Source organism: Metopolophium dirhodum, chromosome 1 (genome assembly GCF_019925205.1).
Source record: "Metopolophium dirhodum isolate CAU chromosome 1, ASM1992520v1, whole genome shotgun sequence".
NCBI classification, from domain to species: domain Eukaryota; kingdom Metazoa; phylum Arthropoda; class Insecta; order Hemiptera; family Aphididae; genus Metopolophium; species Metopolophium dirhodum.
In genome coordinates, this window is record NC_083560.1 from 36,027,757 (window position 1) to 36,045,854 (window position 18,098).

Below are 18,098 nucleotides of genomic sequence, written 5' to 3' on the forward strand. Positions count from 1 at the left end.
ATAATCAAGGAAGGCTCTTATGAATTTATGATTATGTTATCCAAAACTTATTATCATGTGTGATAACTATGATAAATATATATTATCATGTCAACTCCCGACTCCCGCATTACCATATTTAGTTGTAGGTTCGTCTGGTTCGTCATCAAAAGGATCAAAAGCTGTCAGATTGTCCATCTGATTTTTAAAATTATTCAAGTACACCGAAAAACATCTGATTACTAATCTGATTAACCATCAAGTTTATCAAGGAACAAACGGTAGGTATATGACCAAACGCATTATAGTCGTATAATAGGTTCATCGATGGTGTAATTAATGCGCCATTACGTCGTGTGTCGTGTCATGCGAGGGCTTGGTTATTATATGGTTACGACTGGTAACCAATATGGTTTAAAAGTTGAACGGTATTCAATTCTTGGTATACTCGGTTGCAACTTGGTTATTACATGATACCAAAAAGTAATATTCAATTACAATACCATTTGATTGACACGACACGACACACGACGCAGCTGTAAATCCGGCTTAACACTGTAAACAATTAAACTTGGTAACAGTAGGTGCAGCGGTCCTGTCCACAAAGGTTACATCGCACACAAGGAGAGCCGTGTGTCGCCATTGCAATTCGACTTGTTGGACAAAGTATAATATTTTGTTTTGCCTCGAGAATTGAAATTCAAGAAAACGCTGTGCCACATCACAAGTAAGTCTACATAGATACAGTTATTGTATCTTATTATAATATAGTTAAAATATTTAGGTATTATCCATCCCTAATTATCTAGTTGGAAAAAATAGTTTTTTTATTTGTATTGAATGTGTTTTTACTAAAACTTAAATAAAAATTTTTTATCAAAGAACTAAGAATTTTGAAATTTAACTAAATAGAATGATATTTTAAATTTGTATTATAATGTTAGAAATGTCACTAATAGGTGGCGTCTTCCTGTCATGCTTATCATGTTCTTTTTTTCTCTGCCCACACATTCTTATTAAATGAATAAAGATTGTTTATTACTTAAATAAATTAAAATATATAGGTATAATGTAAATGTAGGTTGTATGAATCTAGGTCAAAATATCCACGGACAAAATACCCAATTTTAAAAATTTAGAAAAATGTTTCTATATAAAATGTTATAATGTAAAATAATACAACTACGTGGATTATAGTAGATAATACTACATTTTTAATAAATATTAGCTCAAATATTAACTTCTAAAATTGCAATCATAAAAAAAAAAATTTTGGAAAATAAAAAGATGTACACATTTGTAAGTTGATTTTATTCTTGTAGTACATAAAGTGAACTAAAACCTTTTAGCTCATAGTAATAGAAAATCATGTTTTATACGAATTATGTAATGATGAAATTATTAAAATACTCAAGTCTAAAAGCACATTATTTTTGAATAAGATTTCTAATTAAATATACAATTATTGTAACATAAATAATTCAAATTATTTATGTATTGTGTTATAAAGCCATATAGGTACATATACTGTTGTCAATGTGTTAACTATTGTCAACATAAACTGTTCAAAGCTTGTTTCAATGTGTATTTTAATACATTTGGCTAAAATTTAACATTTGGTAAATTAGTAAGGTACTTTTGTGTTATCATGGGTCGAAATCTCCCCTCGTCTTTCCGCCACTGAGTTGAACTTTTAATCTGGGTTGAAAGCTATGCTAAAAAATAAAATAATAACAATATATATTATGATATATTATTTAACAATAACGACTAGTGTTTGTGAAGTACATTTTGAGATATTGTGGCTATTAAAGTAATTTATTAATACAGCGTATCTAGGTTGAATAAATTTTATGATTAAATATTCGAGCTTTTGTTTGAAAATAAAATGTTATCTTAGGTATAATCTGTGTAATTGAATTATTTTACATTTTAAACAATATTTTATTTTATATTATTTAAGTATAATAAGTAATGGCATTTTAAAATGTATGTGTTTATTTATAAAAATGTTTTTCTACATTTTCAAATTTGAATATTTTTACCAATTACCAGGATGTACATGTACCCATGCAAATTGTAAATAAATCTAAAAATGTTCTCCTCTTCTCAAATTTGGATAGTGATACCTATGAATTAATAATAATTTAAATTAATGTCTTGTAGGTAATTGCCCAGTATTTGAGTATTCGTATTCGAATACTTCTCCAATTATTGAATACGTATTTTAAATATTGTACATCACCAAATATTTGTGTACATTTTAAATACCAACTATTTTATTGTATTGAATACTTTCCATTAAATAGATACTTTATTCCTGACTGTCAATAAATATTTAGAACTAAGTATATTATATTACTGAAAAACTATTACTGCAAAAACCAAAATCTTATCTTTTTTTAATAATAAATAATATATTGTAGGTCGATTAGATACAATAATTTATATTACTTATTTTCACTGATATAATATATATACAATAACAAATAATAAATATTATACTGTAGAATATTATATCTGTGGTTCTTATACAAAAAAGTTACTTGCTTATAACATTTTATTTATTTATTAAACCATATTATATTATGATTCATGACTAAATAATATTTTTTAAGTCATGCATATTAACTTAATAGGTAAATTAATTTATTTTTATAAAATATTTAAAGCTTTTTTATAATAGTTTATTTTTTGAACAAATTAAATATTGTATTTATTATTACATAAAAAAATCATATAGGTAAGTAAGTTAAACAAGTACATATACACTGTTATATGTGAGAATTGAACATTTTTACTTTTTTTACTATCCCTAAGGGCTAAGAATCAAGATAAAAATAATGCACATGACAATATTGTGTGTGCACACTTTGACATTGACATTATAATTACAATATATTACAAATCTGAATATATTCTTCCAACATACATATGAATAATACTTTTAACAGGTTAATATTACATAATAATAAATATAGGTATTACCTCTCAAACTAATTTAATATTAAGTATAAATCAGGTAGGGGTCAGATTTAAAATATGAAATTTTAAAGTTTGACAACACCAAAAATGTGTTGCAACATTTTCATGACAACAAAAAATTTCAGGTTATAATAATATATTTTTAATACACTTACTGATATAACATCTAATAGTTCCAATGGTAATTTGATTTTAACTTGAAACTCTTAAAGAAAATGTTTAAAATTAATCTTTAATGAAATGAGAAAATAAAATAAATAAAATATATAAAAAGAAACAAAGAAATAATTTTTTTAGTTTCATTCAGGTTCTTTTTAGTCCTGAACCCTGTTCACTGAAAAACCTATTTCAAAATGATGATACAGTTAAATCAAAATTTTAGTTTTGCAGTTATGCAAAATATGAGTAAAGATATAACATGTATTCAAAAAGTTAAAACAAACTTTCCAATCATCCCAGACTTTAATAATAAAATTTAAAAATGGTTAATAATATTATTATAACTTGAATTTATTATTAATTATTATTTGATGACAACAAAAATCATTGACAGTAGAATTTAGTATTTATCATTATAAAACCTAATACAATATCATTAAAAAAAAAAAAAAAATAATATTATATTTACTTTTTAAAACTTTATATTGAGTATTTATGTTATTGGGTACTATTAATATACTCTATTCAGAATAAGAATTCAGAATTCCCACTTTCGCACACGCAACTGACCCACTGGCAGCTGTCAGACCCCCCTGGCAAGTGTCAGCTCCGCTGTGATTGGTCGCCAGTTGTCGACGGCTGCCATCACCCGTCGCTATTCGTATATACCTGCGAAACATCGGTGGCAACAGACATGCGCGAAAAAGATGAGAAAGATCAAGTGAGTGGGAATTCTTATTCTGAATAGAGTATAGTAATTTAAATATAATATTATTAATTACTTACCTACTTTATTTTTTTTAAATTTTTTATTTGATTTACACAATCTACATATATTGTCTGTATTAAACACAACATATATTATATTTTTATCTTTTGAGTTGTAATGATTGATGTTGTCACCTCATTTAAATCAATTATAAAATAGCATACAAATTACAAAACACTAACATTAGCACAATTTTTAGTTTTCAATACATATCATTAGTAATATGTTATTAGTCCAAATAGATTTTTTTTCCACTTCTTTGCATTATCTTGATTATCTAAAAAAATTGATTGTTAATATAATAATTAAATAATATTACAGTTAAAAAAAATTTATACTTTCTTAATTTATTTTGTAGCAAAGCAATATTTTTATTTTTCACTGTTATAAAGCCATATAGCTACTTAGACTGTTGTCAATGTGTAAACTATTGTCAACATAAACTGTTCAGACCTTGTATTAATGTGAATTGTATCAAAATAAAAATAATTGTTTTTTTAAAATGTAATTGGAAATAGCAGTATGAATATAATTTTAACATAGAGGATCTTCCAAATTGTATGTGATAGTGGATTTCACTATGGCTTATTCAAATTCCGATTTAGAATCATAATATATTATGGATCATTGTATATTCACTTTTTCTTATGAATTAAGTAAGTATGTTAGTAGTAAATATAGATAATCTTAGACTATCTATGTGCCCAATTGAAATACCAAAACAAACAAAACTCTTCAATAGCTGACAGAAACATCTTAGTTGTTAGTAATATTTCTATATAGTGCTATGCCACTTGATTGTATAGCAAGGCATTAATTATCCAGTAGGTACCAGTGAACCATAGGCTATACATTTAAACAACAATTGTAGATGTATAAATGATTAAACTGAAATCAAAATGTTTAAACTTAATGCATATTGTATCATTTATTTAATTGTAGAAACTACCAACTAGTAAAACTTACCAACAAATTGTACATAATATGTACCCACTTACCAAGTATCCAATTGATATGCAACTAACCAATTTAGGTACTTTTTATTTGATTTAAATATTAAATAAAATACAATATGTATGTGGTAGAAAATAGCTTCTGGTATTTGTAATTGATAAGTATTATTATGACCAGTGCTGCAAACACTTTCAGTGGGACGATCTGCGCGATACCTTATCAAATGGGCATTATAAAATACATTTAGGGGCACAACTTAAGTTTACAGTATTTAATGAATTGATCTGAAAAATGTAATAGCTTTTACCCTAGAGCAGGGGTCGGCAACCCGCGGCCTGTGTAGCGATTTTATGAGGCCCGCGATTACAATTTATAATTGGTATAAAAATATTCCATATCACATTATGTTAGTTGATAATGTTAATAATAAATTAATATACCAAACGGCGATGCAAATTAAACACATTTATTAAACATTTTGTTTAAAATTTAAACTGTAAAATGTAAACAAAATAAGGTGTATGACCTGTGAAATTATTTTTTAAAATTGTGTGACCCTTGACACCAAAAAAGTTACCGACCCCTGCCCTAGGGCATACAAATCCTAATTGTTGTGGTATCTATAGACGAGGTATAACACCTCAACACACTAACACCTCCCAAAACCATCCAACTTTGAGGAGTTATATCTCGTCAACGGATAAACAAAAAATGAAAATTTGAACGTGATAATTCATAAGAAAAAAAGCCTTACTAAATTTTGAATTTTTTATTTTTTAGTATGGATTGCTGTTTGAAAATCATAAATTGATGGTAGTTAACCTAATAAATATAAGGGTGAAAAATATTAAACAATTGTATAATTCGAGAACAGCGTAGATCTAAAATATTGAAAAAAGAAATTGGAAAAAAGTGATTACTTTTTGAGATAATTATTTTTTTTACGCCTAATGAATCACCCTGTATACCTAAATACTTACCTATTTAACTAATAATCAAATACTTTACCAAAAATGTATTTAGTGTAATTTTAAATATGACCTCTTTTTATAAACATTTAAAATTAATATTTTTATAAAATTTGTCAAAATCACAAAAACTTACAAATTATTTACTATAGGAACGTATTAAAATTTAAAACAAGGTTTCAAATCAGTAGTTGAAAAAAAACCAAAGAATATATAAAAACAGTAATAATAAATAAACATTGAATTTGGACAAAATTAGATATTTAAACAAAGAATTCCAATTTTAGTTATTTTGTCGTAAGTTGAAATTTTATTTAAGAGTACTTTCCATTGAGAAAAAGAAAAATACAATTATTTACTCAGTTTCCCATACACATTTGTATACTCATTAAGTATTATTATATTTTTATTCATTCATGATTCATAGAATTACAATTGAATTAAATAATATTTAATATTATAAGTGTAAGTAATTAATTATACTCTAATAATGAATTTGGTTATTATAAATTTAGTATATCTAGTTTTGGACTGTTAGGTAAACAAATAATTTAATTATTTTGTTGGTTTCTTCATTGATTAAACACATGTATTTAATAGCCATAAATTAATTTTATACCTAGATAGGTAAATAGCCTACACAATTATAAAACTTGGTTTTTATCAATAACAACATTTTTCGTTAAGATTAATGTGGTACAAAAGTACTTATCTATTTTGGGGTTTTTTAAATATTTTATTAAAACAGAAATTAAAATATTTTATTAGAATATTTTCTATTCTTTTAATTTGACCAAAATGTTTTTGTTTTTTGTCCTAAAACAGTGAACATCCTGTGGTTGTACTGAACTAGATATTTTAAATATATTCATCATAATTATTAAAAATGGCTACTAAAATGTTGTGATATACATATTAATATGTTTCCAAGAAGTCAAAATTAAAATATGTGTTGTATTAATTATAGCTTTTTGTACCAAATAATTTTTAAACATAATTTTAATGAATATTTTTGTTTACAGATAAATTGCCCTCCTTAAGTAATTTAAATACTTTTAAAGACAAAAATAAGGAACAATAATAAAAAAATGGATAATAGGCATATTAGTAATACAGCGAAAGCCAGCACAGAAGGAATATTAAATAATTGTACTGAGCCAAATGTATCCCGTGCAACAGATAATTTATTTCGTAACGAAAAAGATTTTGATGCGCTTGTAAATACTATCAAAACAGAAAATTATTCACTTTTTCGTGATGAGTCAAGCGATTCAGAAGATTCTGTCAGTATAGCTTCTATTGACAATAAAAATGAAAAACAACAAGATCAAATGTGTGAATTAGCCTCTACATCTTACGAAAAGGATGTCAATGTTTCTGAATCTAATTCACAGGTAAATACATTTATTGAATTTAATATATCACAATTTTGAATACTATATTATATACTCTGAATAATATTGTTGTTTTTTTACATAGGAACTTACAGTTAAAAACTTACTTGACGGTAAGTGTTATTTACAAATTACAATATTTTTCTTTTCTTTTACAAGGATTTTAGTCTCCAAGCAGAACTTCTCCACCTATCCCTTAGGGTTAAAATAATAATAATAATAATAATAATAAGTAATTTTAACCATTCTTATTAATTAATCAAAAATTCTAATTGTAATGATGTACAAAATATGTTATAGTATGTATATATTGTAAAACAAAAAAAAATTGTATTATTCAATAGGTGAAATATGTAAATATAAAGTAATAATTATTGTATTATAATAAATATGTGTATATCACACAATTAATATACAAAACGGTAAAACATTTTAAGTCCTTTAGATAAATATTTTTTGTAATAAAATAACAAATTAAAATTGATCTTTGAATTTTCAATGTCTTGAATATTTAGACTAATTACAAATTAAATTATTAATTAAATTATTTTTTTAGCCTATAAATAGTATTGTTGACAACAACAAAAAATATATGTCTTTGTAAAATAAATACCTACATACCTTGCTTTGCTTAGAATTTAAAAAGGCATTAAATACTATATTAATCTACATTATTATTTGTTATAGCAGTTTATACATGAGCATTTATATTTTTATCTAGGTAAAATTGTAAGACTGCATAGAAGTTCTCTGTCGACTGCATTGCCAATAATGTGAGTGCCTTTTTAATTTAATTGTTGACTTATAGTTGACCTAATTAATGTGTTGGAAATTACAGATTATATTTGCAGAATAATTATAGTTGTGATAATTTGTTAGTTCCTAAAATAGTATATTGTTTTGATATTTTCAGAAACACATTATCACCAAAATCAGGACCACATATCTGCCTTGAATGCTGTTTTAAGTGTAGAATGGTTTTTCGTGTACTTGACAGACCTTTGCATATACGTAGAATACGAAGTATTGACAAGCAAAATGAATTTTTAAAAAGTAAGCGTTTAGGATCTTTAAAATTAAATATAATATGTACCACCTTATTTTCCAATTTTTGATCTGCAATTAGTTTTTCAAACATAAACAATGTCGGTTTTAATTTGTGCCTTACATGTTTCTTAATAGTTTTGTTACAGTTATTTATATTTATTGTAATTACAGACTATATCAGCTCATAGGCACAAAATAGAGGGGGGGGAGGCTATTGGATATTTTCATAATATTTACTATTCATAGCATAAATGTTAGTTGACAAATAGACAGATGCAATTCCTAACATTTTTTATAAACATTTAATGCATTTCCATAACTCAATATTAACTATAATATGTTTTATATTACTCATATTAAATTTTAATTTTATTATATTTTAACTCATTAGTGCATGCATATTTAACTATTTTTAAGTCCTTGAATATTTAAATTTTAAATGATTATTGCAATAAATAATTCAATGGTTCAATAAAATTTAACGTACCAATCTGTAATCACAAGCCACTAAATCTTGTTTAAGCTCATTAGTGATTCATTAAATGTTTAGTGATTATTCATGCAACCTAGCAGGAAGGGCACATAAATAATAGTATATCAAAAATTGTTGAGATAAGCTTGCCAATAAACTCATTTTAACTATAATTTATAGTTTAAATGTTCATAAATCAAAAAACTATTTGTTTAATGACTATATTTTCAATATTGCATCTGTCTGACTCTCTCCTAAAGTAGTATGAATACATAAATTAGTGGGAGACATATTATGTTATACATTTATAATTTTAAATATTTGATAATTGAATGATTTTAGTTGAGCCCTCATTATTTGTTGATTCATGCCTTTGTGAATTTTGCTGGAAATACCTGGAAAAATCTTACAAATACATTAAATCTAAAAATAGAAAAGAAGATTTATGTTCAGAAAAAAAGTTAAGATTGTTAGAAGGTTCTGTGAAAAAGAATGTATCAAGAAATCATCAGGCTAGGAGATGTTCAATTCATTTATGCCCTCGACTTTATTCTCATAAAATGTCTGTAAATGAGTGTGAACATCTCAAAAAATTATTTTTAACATTTGAGTCCTGTAATGTAAGTAAATAAAATGTTTTTACAATAAATTAAATAGACTACTAATTATTTATTTTAATTTTAGTTAGTTTTTGTTCAATCTAGAAAACAATCTAGAGACTTCTTGAAATTTCCCTTTTGTCTTTGTAAAATTCATAATGCTATGGTAAATATACTTAAAATATATTACTAACTACTTACTAAATATTGTTCTTGAACATAGTTTATTATAATTATTTTTTCTTTAGATCTTAGTAATGTCAACATGTCAAATCTGTGGTGGCAAACTGAATGCACCGTTTAATTCTGATGACTGGTCAATGCATGAAATGTGGAATTTTGTATTAACTGAAAATAATCTTCCTTTAGTACTGAAACCACCTATGTTCATATGTGTAACTTGTAAAGGACACATTTCTAGAACAAATCCTGGTTTCCCAACTATGGAATTGCCACGTTTACGGGAATATATCCTTATAAAGTAAGACTTATTTTATAGAAATGTATTTATTTATATTATTATATTAAACTTGGTTAAATTTCAGCAATGAAATTCGCTTAAAATTATATGGGGAATCACAGTTTAACTTGTTCAATATATGTCGAGGATCAACAAATGTCTCATCTCCCATTGTTGTTTCTAATATTCAAGAAGGAAAAGAATGCACTCGTTCAACAAAAGTTAAGTTTTTTGATCCCTCGATAACTATTACAAATTATAATTCTGAAACTTACAGTAAAGAAATATCATCAGGTTGTAGAAAAAAAGAAACAGAATGCATAATTGTGGACTCGGATGATGATACGAGTTTAGATTCTGACTGTAAGTTAATAAAGTCTAAATTTGAATTAAAACCAGATCATGAAATAAAAATGGATAAAAATGATACAAAATCAATAACTAGCTCTTTATTAATAAATGAAGCTGAACAAAATTTGTGTACACCTATATTAGAATTAAAAGATAAAGGACTTGATATTATTTTACATGAAGAAGAATATTTTAAGACACATGATAATTCATTTCACAATTTATGTGAAGTTGACAATATAGAAATTGTTGAAAACGAGTCAGGGATTATTAGTTCCCATCAAGGTGATAGTGAAATAGAAAATAATCAAAACGAGCTAAATTCTCATGCTATATGTAGTGTTGCCCAAGATAGAAGTAGCATGGATCTAAAGGAAGGTAATCAATGTATAAACGAAATAAATACAATTCATAAAGCTGTTTATTTAAATGAGACTGACAATAGTATGAATTCATGTATTGCAGCAGTCGAATCACCTAATGCAATAGTGAATCCTGTTTCAATAAAAAGAAAACAAAGCAATGTTATATGCGATACAATTTCTAATAAAGATGCGAAGAAACAAATACTGAATGAAAAATACAGTTCCTATGATAATAATTCCACAGATGATAATATTACCAAATCCTACAGAAATAAAAATATTGCTCATCCAAGTATAAATTCACCAAGTATTTTGATTATGACTTCTAATTGTAAAAATATATATTAATAAAAATCTCATTTTATTGTTGTTTAAGATCTGTCAATTGATGTGAATGAAGATATTCAATTAAATACTAATGTGCCATCAATTCATATAGAAGAGGATTACAGTTTGGACTTAAGTTGTGTAAGTCCACTGTAATTTAGACGTACATTAAAAAATATTCCATATTTTTGCAGTAAGGAAAAATCTTCTAGAAAAAGACATGTAAAAAATGTTCTATTAGATAATTAATATATCTGATTCTGAAATTATAGTCTGTGATACTAACATGTTTTTAGGTTCTGAAATATTTTCTGATACTGACAGTGAAGAAATATTAACAGATTATAACATAAAAGAAACAGACTATATAGTTGTAGCCTCAGATGACAATTTGAGTTTAGATTCCGACTGTGAATTAGTAAAGTCTGAATTGGAAATAAAACCAAAACGTTAAATATAAATGAATTGTAAATTTGTATTCAATAATGAAAAATCACTAGATGGTAAAATTACATTGAATAATGAAAATGCATATTATTCTATTGCTTATTAACATTGGAAAATTATACAACCTATTAGATAGACAGTGTGAAGGATTCAAATTGTGAAATGGTGCCTGATGCTGAAACTGAATCAGATAGTGATGAGCAGGGCCTGGAACTTGATGACCTAAAAATCTTAAAATGTTAAAATGTTAAAATGACTTATAAACATCAAAACATAACTTAAAAAATGAAAATACCAAAAAATTAACAGAAATACCAAAAATTAGTTTATAATGAGTTAAAATTTTTAAAAATTTAAGTTTTACAATAATTACGTTTTATACAATTCATGGGTCATATTATTAATATATTAATATTAATATTAATTGTATTTATTATTGGTTCTAGCTCTTTAAAAATGTTAACTTTTTGATATTTTTCAAATATCATTGTAAAAATATAGTAGGAGCCTTGTATTAAATTTTCAAGCTTTTTTACCCAGCAAATAAAGTTTTATTGACATCCATAGAAAAAAATACTTATAAAATTGGAAACTGAAAATGTTCCTAAACAGTTCAAAACAAATCAAAATATTTTGAAAATTTTATCGTGTATAGAAAATGCAAATATAAACAACCAGTGAAAATGTCATGTATATATGTTCATTTGTTTTAGAGTTACACCAAAAACCAAAATCGATTTTCCAAAAACAGATTTTGCGTGAAAATTCCCGTTTTTCCATAATTTTTCTTTTGTTTGTCACGGCGTTTTTGAAAACTACTGGGAAATTTTTACTTTTGACCCCCTAAAGTACCAACTAGATTCACTTTCCTATCAGAAAAGATACTGTTGAAGAAAATCTAAGCCATTTTACTGTCCTAAAAGGTGATGACAGACAAAAAAAAAAACACACACACATCATTGTAAAATAAATACGTTCATCATCCCACTCAGAATCTAAATCGTACAAAAATGAATAAAATGCACTAAAAATACCATAAAATGACCATAAAGAAATAAATTTCCTAAAAATCCAAAAAATCCAAAATAAAAATTGTACCATTAGATTCTAGATTCCAAGAATCAAATTTCTGTAAAGACGATCCTCGTATGTAGGCATTAGAATAAAATATGCAAATGCATCAATATAACCGGGCTAAATAATAAAGTATTATCTACCAACAAAATTAATGTTAAAAAAGGATCAGATAGTAAAATACTATTGGATGGTGAAAAAGTTGAAATTGTGTCTAAGAGTGAGAATAGAAAGGCAAAATGTGAAATTGAACCTTCTGGTTATAAGAAATCCAAAAAATGTATAACTATATTCGATAATTAAAAGAAATTTATTAATAAAAACTTTTCTACCTTAAAAATTGTATTCAATGTTAAAAAAGGGGTCAGATTGTAAAATGTTATTGGATGGTGAAAAAGTCGTATGATATTGAGCCTGAGAGTAAAAATGGAAAGATAAATTATATGATTGTATCTAAAGATGAAGTTAAATCTTCTGGTAATAAAGAATCCCAATGTACGAATTATTTTTGAGAACTATGACCATTGTTTTTAATCATGCATAAATTCTATTTAACAAATTCCTCTATATTACACATTTTTTTTGTTCCTTATGAGACTTTGTTATATGGACTTTGTTATAATCACTCAAAAAATTATATTTTCAGATAAACAATAATGCAGACATGCTTCTGTATCTGAAGAAAAACTCTCAATTGTTAAACAACCGGGAACTGGTTGTTTCTGAAACAGCCGATGAATTTTCTAAAGACTATTTAAAAGAACAAGAAACAACTTTATACAATTGTTTTGGTGACACTAAAGACAGTATTGATGCCTCAAAGCCGTTTACACATCCATCATCACATCTACATCAGTACAGCAATCAATTATCATCTGATTATATTGAACCACTTATAATCAAAGATATCATGACTACTTCTAGTTCACCAACCCAGAGTAATTCAATCGCTTCACCAAAACAAATTTTTGCTGCCAACGAGGGTGTAGGAAGTAAATTTAACAACATCAGAACTAAACAATTATTACCTTTATGTAATTCAGTATCTAAATCACAAAATAATATAATATCAACTAATAGTGGATCTAAAGTTCCAAACCATTTATTAACATACACAAAGCCATTACTAACCAGTCGTATTCCTTACTTGCCAGATGATAATCAAGATTTGACACATTTAATGCTACCTAATCTAACTAAAAATGATATTCAATTCCCAATTTGTATTAAAAAAAAAAACAGTTAGTAAAAGTAAAGTTTTATTACCACAAATATGTAAACTAAAGAGCAGAAACAGCAGTGAAATTTATCAACTAAGCAAACAAAACCTCCAGTTCTCTATGACCTAACCTCATCGGACACTCCATAAAAATGTATATTGATATAATTCCACTAAGTATACGGGTGATTATTTTATGTTTATCGGTTATCCTTAAACACTCGTTATTTCAAAAAGTATAAATGTTTTTTTTAAAACTTTATTTCTAATTTTTAAAAACAACATTTTTATAGAATATATTGTCTTTTAAATATTTTTCTCTTAAACATTCTTGGAGTTTTTACTTTGAATTACAACACACAGTTTTAATTTCATATTTCAAAGCAGAATATTTTTCTAATTATGCAATAACTATATTTTCAGAAATATTAATACTTTTTGAATAATGAGTGTCTTGTGTTGAATGAATCACCCAGTATTATCAAAAAACTAACACAATAACTAGTATTATTAAATATTGAATAATAAATTGCAAATTATATTGTAAAACTTTCTTTTGGATAACAATTATTTTACTTGTATTTAATTGCTGACTGATTATATATACTTTTTAAATTATTAAGTGCCTACCAAATAAGATAAATAAATAGACTTAACTTCAAACATTAAAATATTAATAATAAAAATTGCATATACGATTTGTATAGTTTTTAATCTTGAATCAATTTTGTTCTTTATAATATTTGATACAACAAATTAAAATATAATAATATTATAATTTTTTTATATAAATTATGTTATATACTATTTATGTAGGTACCTAGTTGTAATCCTAAATTATTTTTGAAGTAGAATAAATGTAAGTATATTTTTATTATATTTCTTTTTTAAGGTAAACGGTCACTTTGTACGGTCCATTGTTCAAAATGTATAACGCAGACACTTTGTACGGTCGGGTAAAAAGGTACATTGCAAAACGCTGACACTTTGTACTATTATATACATAAAGTATATATATTATAAATATAAGTTATATACCTAAGTTAGCAAGTAAATAATACTATATATTATATATGACAAATTTTACTAAGTTTTTGGACGGTTTTGCGAGCAATACAATTGGATGAATGTGGCAATAGACTTCATAAGAGACAAAAATCCTATACTGCTGGCAATAATAAACTATTGAATTTATGTAACAAAGATCAAAAAAAGGAAATAACAAATATGGAATTTTTAAATTCCGTATATTATACATGTAGTTTTTAAAGATTTTTTTAAATATTAAAGAATGGACATCTTATATTTTATAGATCGTTAATTTTGACGAATTATTTCCATATTATAGGTAAAAAATTATATTTTATTTGTCATTATGACATATTTATACTGTACACATTTTTAATTTGCTTTAAACTAATATCTAATATTATAATACAATTAAGATTTATAATAATATTATTGATTGTTTGATTATCTTGATCATTATTAATATACGATGAAAAAATTTACTTTTTATTTTTAGTTTTTCTATTTTAATAATTTACATTATAATTTATAATATTATATATACTTACTACTTAGGTATATAACTTATATTTATAATATATATACTTTATGTATATAATAGTACAAAGTGTCCGCGTTCGTCAATGTACCTTTTTACCCGACCGTACAAAGTGTCCGCGTTTCGCACTTTTAATGCTCGACCGTACAAAGTGACCTAGAACCCTTTTTTAATGCTGACAACTAATTTTAAAAAGGTAGACTGTAAACAAATTAGTACTATATTGTTATCATTATTCGTTAGTATCAAACATTTTTCGGTATCATACTGCTATGGAGGTAGAATTGATTAAATTAATTATGATAAAACCATATAGGTTTATAATAGGACAATGGATAAAACCATGTCAAAGTTATGCTGATAAACATTCAAGAAAATGAGAATGGGCCACTTCATAACTTTACTTCACCTCTTTCTTCTTATACTATGTCCTAATAATATTATTATATATTTTTAATATTTCTATAAATGTAATCATCATTAATAATAGTTAATTATTATTAACTTTACTATAAGTATTACACTATTACGGTACGTAGGTTTAATTTTTTATGTAGACATGGCATTTATTATATTGTTAATATTTAATTATTATAATAGTGTTTATAGTATATATTTTGTATCATACTATTATTATAGTATTGTTGTAATTTTAAATTAATACCACTATTACAGTAGAATTATGTAAATATATGAATTAAGTAGATTAGTGGAAAAGTGTTGAAACTGAGTTAGCAACAAAAATATAAATTTCAAATTTTATAGAATTGTGGAAAATTTTGAAAATCGGTATCGAACCCCTTAAGCGGCCTTCATATTACTGGATTCTAAGGAACATTTTATAGGTAACTTCTTATACATTTGGCAATCAGTCTTGTCATCATATTAGTCGTAAACCCACCTTTTTTTGTTTTAGAAACTGAGCGGAGCGATAAATATATTGATTTTACAATGATATGTGTTTTTGTTTTAAATTTTTTTATTTTGTATTTTTGTGTCTGTCGTCACCTACTGGGGCAGTAAATATGCTTCGTTTTTCTTCAAGAGTAACTTATTTGAAGGGAAACTAAATTTAGTTGTAGAATTGGGATGGTCAAAACTCCCAGTAGTTTTCAATTTTGGTTTTTGGTGTAACTCTAAAACAAATAACTGTAGATAAATGCAATTATCACTGATTGCTTATATTATCATTTTTTATACACCATAACATTTTTTAAATATTTGAAGTTGTTTTGAGCTGTTTACCTACCTTTTCAGTTTTAAATTCTTTTTTCTATAAATGTCAATAAAATTGTATTCGTTATTAGATCAAAAAGCTTGAAAATGTAATACAAGGCTCTTAATAAACTGTTACAATGACAGTTAAAATATTAAAAATACAGTCACAATTTTTTTTATAAGAATTTAAAGTTTGAGTTTGGACAAAATACGTCGAAACTGTGCAAATTATTTTGAGTTGAAAATACATAAAAGTTTTTATTTTTAAAAATTTTAACCAAGAATCGTAATAAGTTTGTCTACCTTTTATATTTATCAAGGAAAGTCGAATTAAATTTGTATGTGTGTTTGAAGTTGAATTTTTTAAAACATGTGATATTTACTAGATTTCTCGTGTGGCGATTTTCTTAATTTAAAAACAAATAACTGTAATACATGAAAATGTCACTAAATGTTTATATTATTATTTTCTAATTATTATTATAATTTTGAAAACATTTTAACTCTTTATGAGCTATTTACAGATATTGTTTGATTTCATTTTTTTTTAGTCAACAGTCTAACTGTCAATAACATTTTATTTGTTGGGTAAAAATGCTTGAAAATTGTATACATAATTGTATATAATACAAGTAAAATTAACGTATAGATATATATGAAATTTTCACTGTTTGTTAACATTTGCATTTTCTATCCACGATAAATTTTTCAAAATATTTTGATTTGTATTACTGTTTAGGAATTTTCAGTTTCCTATTTTATTAGTCTTTTTTTTTATGAATGTCAATAAAACTTTATTTGTAGGTTAAAAAAACTTGAAAATTTAATACAAGGCCCCTACTATATTGTTACTGTGGCATTTGGAAAATATTAAATATCCTTGGATACCGTTTTTTTTATAATCATTTTAAGTTCAAATATTGACAAAATACGGAAAAATTACGAAAATTAGCAAATTATTTTGAGTTGAGAATTCATAAAAATTTTTATTTTTAAATCTAAGATTTTAAAATGTAATACAAGATTCCTCATAAGTTTGTCTACTTTTATCAAAAAAAAAAAGTCTACAAGCAAATCAAATTAAATTTTTATGATCGATTGAAGTTCATATATTCACTCGATTTGTCATGTAGCGATTTCGTTATTTTGTTGTAATTTAAAAACGAATAACTGTAGGGTACATGAAAATTTCATTGAATGTTTATATTTTCATTTCCTGTACACCATACAATTTTGAAAATATTTTGATTTGTTTTTAGCTGTTTGTTTTCGGTTTTTAATTTTTTCTATAATTGTCAATTAAATTTTATTTGTTGGGTAAAAATGCATGAAAATTTAATACAAGGCTCCTGATATATTATTACAATAGTAGTTGAAAAATATTAAAAATACATAAGCAGAATTTTTTTAAAAAAGCATTTTAAGTTCAAATTTTGACAAAATGTACCAAATTTAAAATTTAATATTTATTTTGTAGTTAAAAATTTACAAAATGTTCAACTTTTATAGCTAAGGATTGAAAATTTAAAACAAGGCCCTACGTAAATGGGTTATATATAAATTACTTTATTCACAATCATATATCATTCAATATATTTATTAATATCAATGACTGACTGACCGTCTTCACTCAGAATTCTTTTTCATATACAATAATATAATATCATTGAATTAAAATTTAACACCATCCATTACAGTGACCTACTTGCCCACTTTTTTTAGTTAAATGTTATTATATTATTTG

At 25.0% G+C, this 18,098-nt stretch overlaps 1 protein-coding gene across 4 annotated transcripts; it reads left to right on the plus strand.

Moving 5' to 3' along the window:
- Positions 1 to 130: 130 nt before the first annotated feature.
- Positions 131 to 14,150, plus strand: LOC132935128 (uncharacterized). Of its 4 annotated transcripts, none has more exons than XM_061001588.1 (13): positions 131 to 260; positions 561 to 706; positions 6,837 to 7,208; positions 7,294 to 7,321; positions 7,930 to 7,981; positions 8,122 to 8,261; positions 9,070 to 9,347; positions 9,412 to 9,492; positions 9,575 to 9,807; positions 9,872 to 10,515; positions 10,603 to 10,809; positions 10,879 to 10,970; positions 12,997 to 14,150. In XM_061001588.1, the coding sequence occupies exons 3-13, from the start codon at positions 6,903 to 6,905 to the stop codon at positions 13,594 to 13,596; spliced, it is 2,661 nt and encodes an 886-aa protein (XP_060857571.1). In that variant the 5' UTR covers positions 131 to 260; positions 561 to 706; positions 6,837 to 6,902; the 3' UTR covers positions 13,597 to 14,150. The 4 variants fall into 4 exon arrangements, with proteins under 4 accessions (XP_060857571.1, XP_060857574.1, XP_060857573.1 ...); XM_061001591.1 differs by having other exon boundaries at positions 10,603 to 10,794; XM_061001590.1 differs by having other exon boundaries at positions 10,606 to 10,809.
- The last annotated feature ends 3,948 nt before the right edge of the window (positions 14,151 to 18,098 follow it).

Excerpts from the sequence above, each read along its gene's own strand:
- LOC132935128 (XM_061001588.1), top strand. The coding sequence starts at position 6,903 with ATGGATAATAGGCATATTAGTAATACAGCGAAAGCCAGCACAGAAGGA. Across the intron at positions 7,322-7,929 it reads AGTTAAAAACTTACTTGACG|GTAAAATTGTAAGACTGCAT; the intron begins GTAAGTGTTATT and ends ATTTTTATCTAG. Across the intron at positions 9,348-9,411 it reads TAACATTTGAGTCCTGTAAT|TTAGTTTTTGTTCAATCTAG; the intron begins GTAAGTAAATAA and ends TTTTAATTTTAG.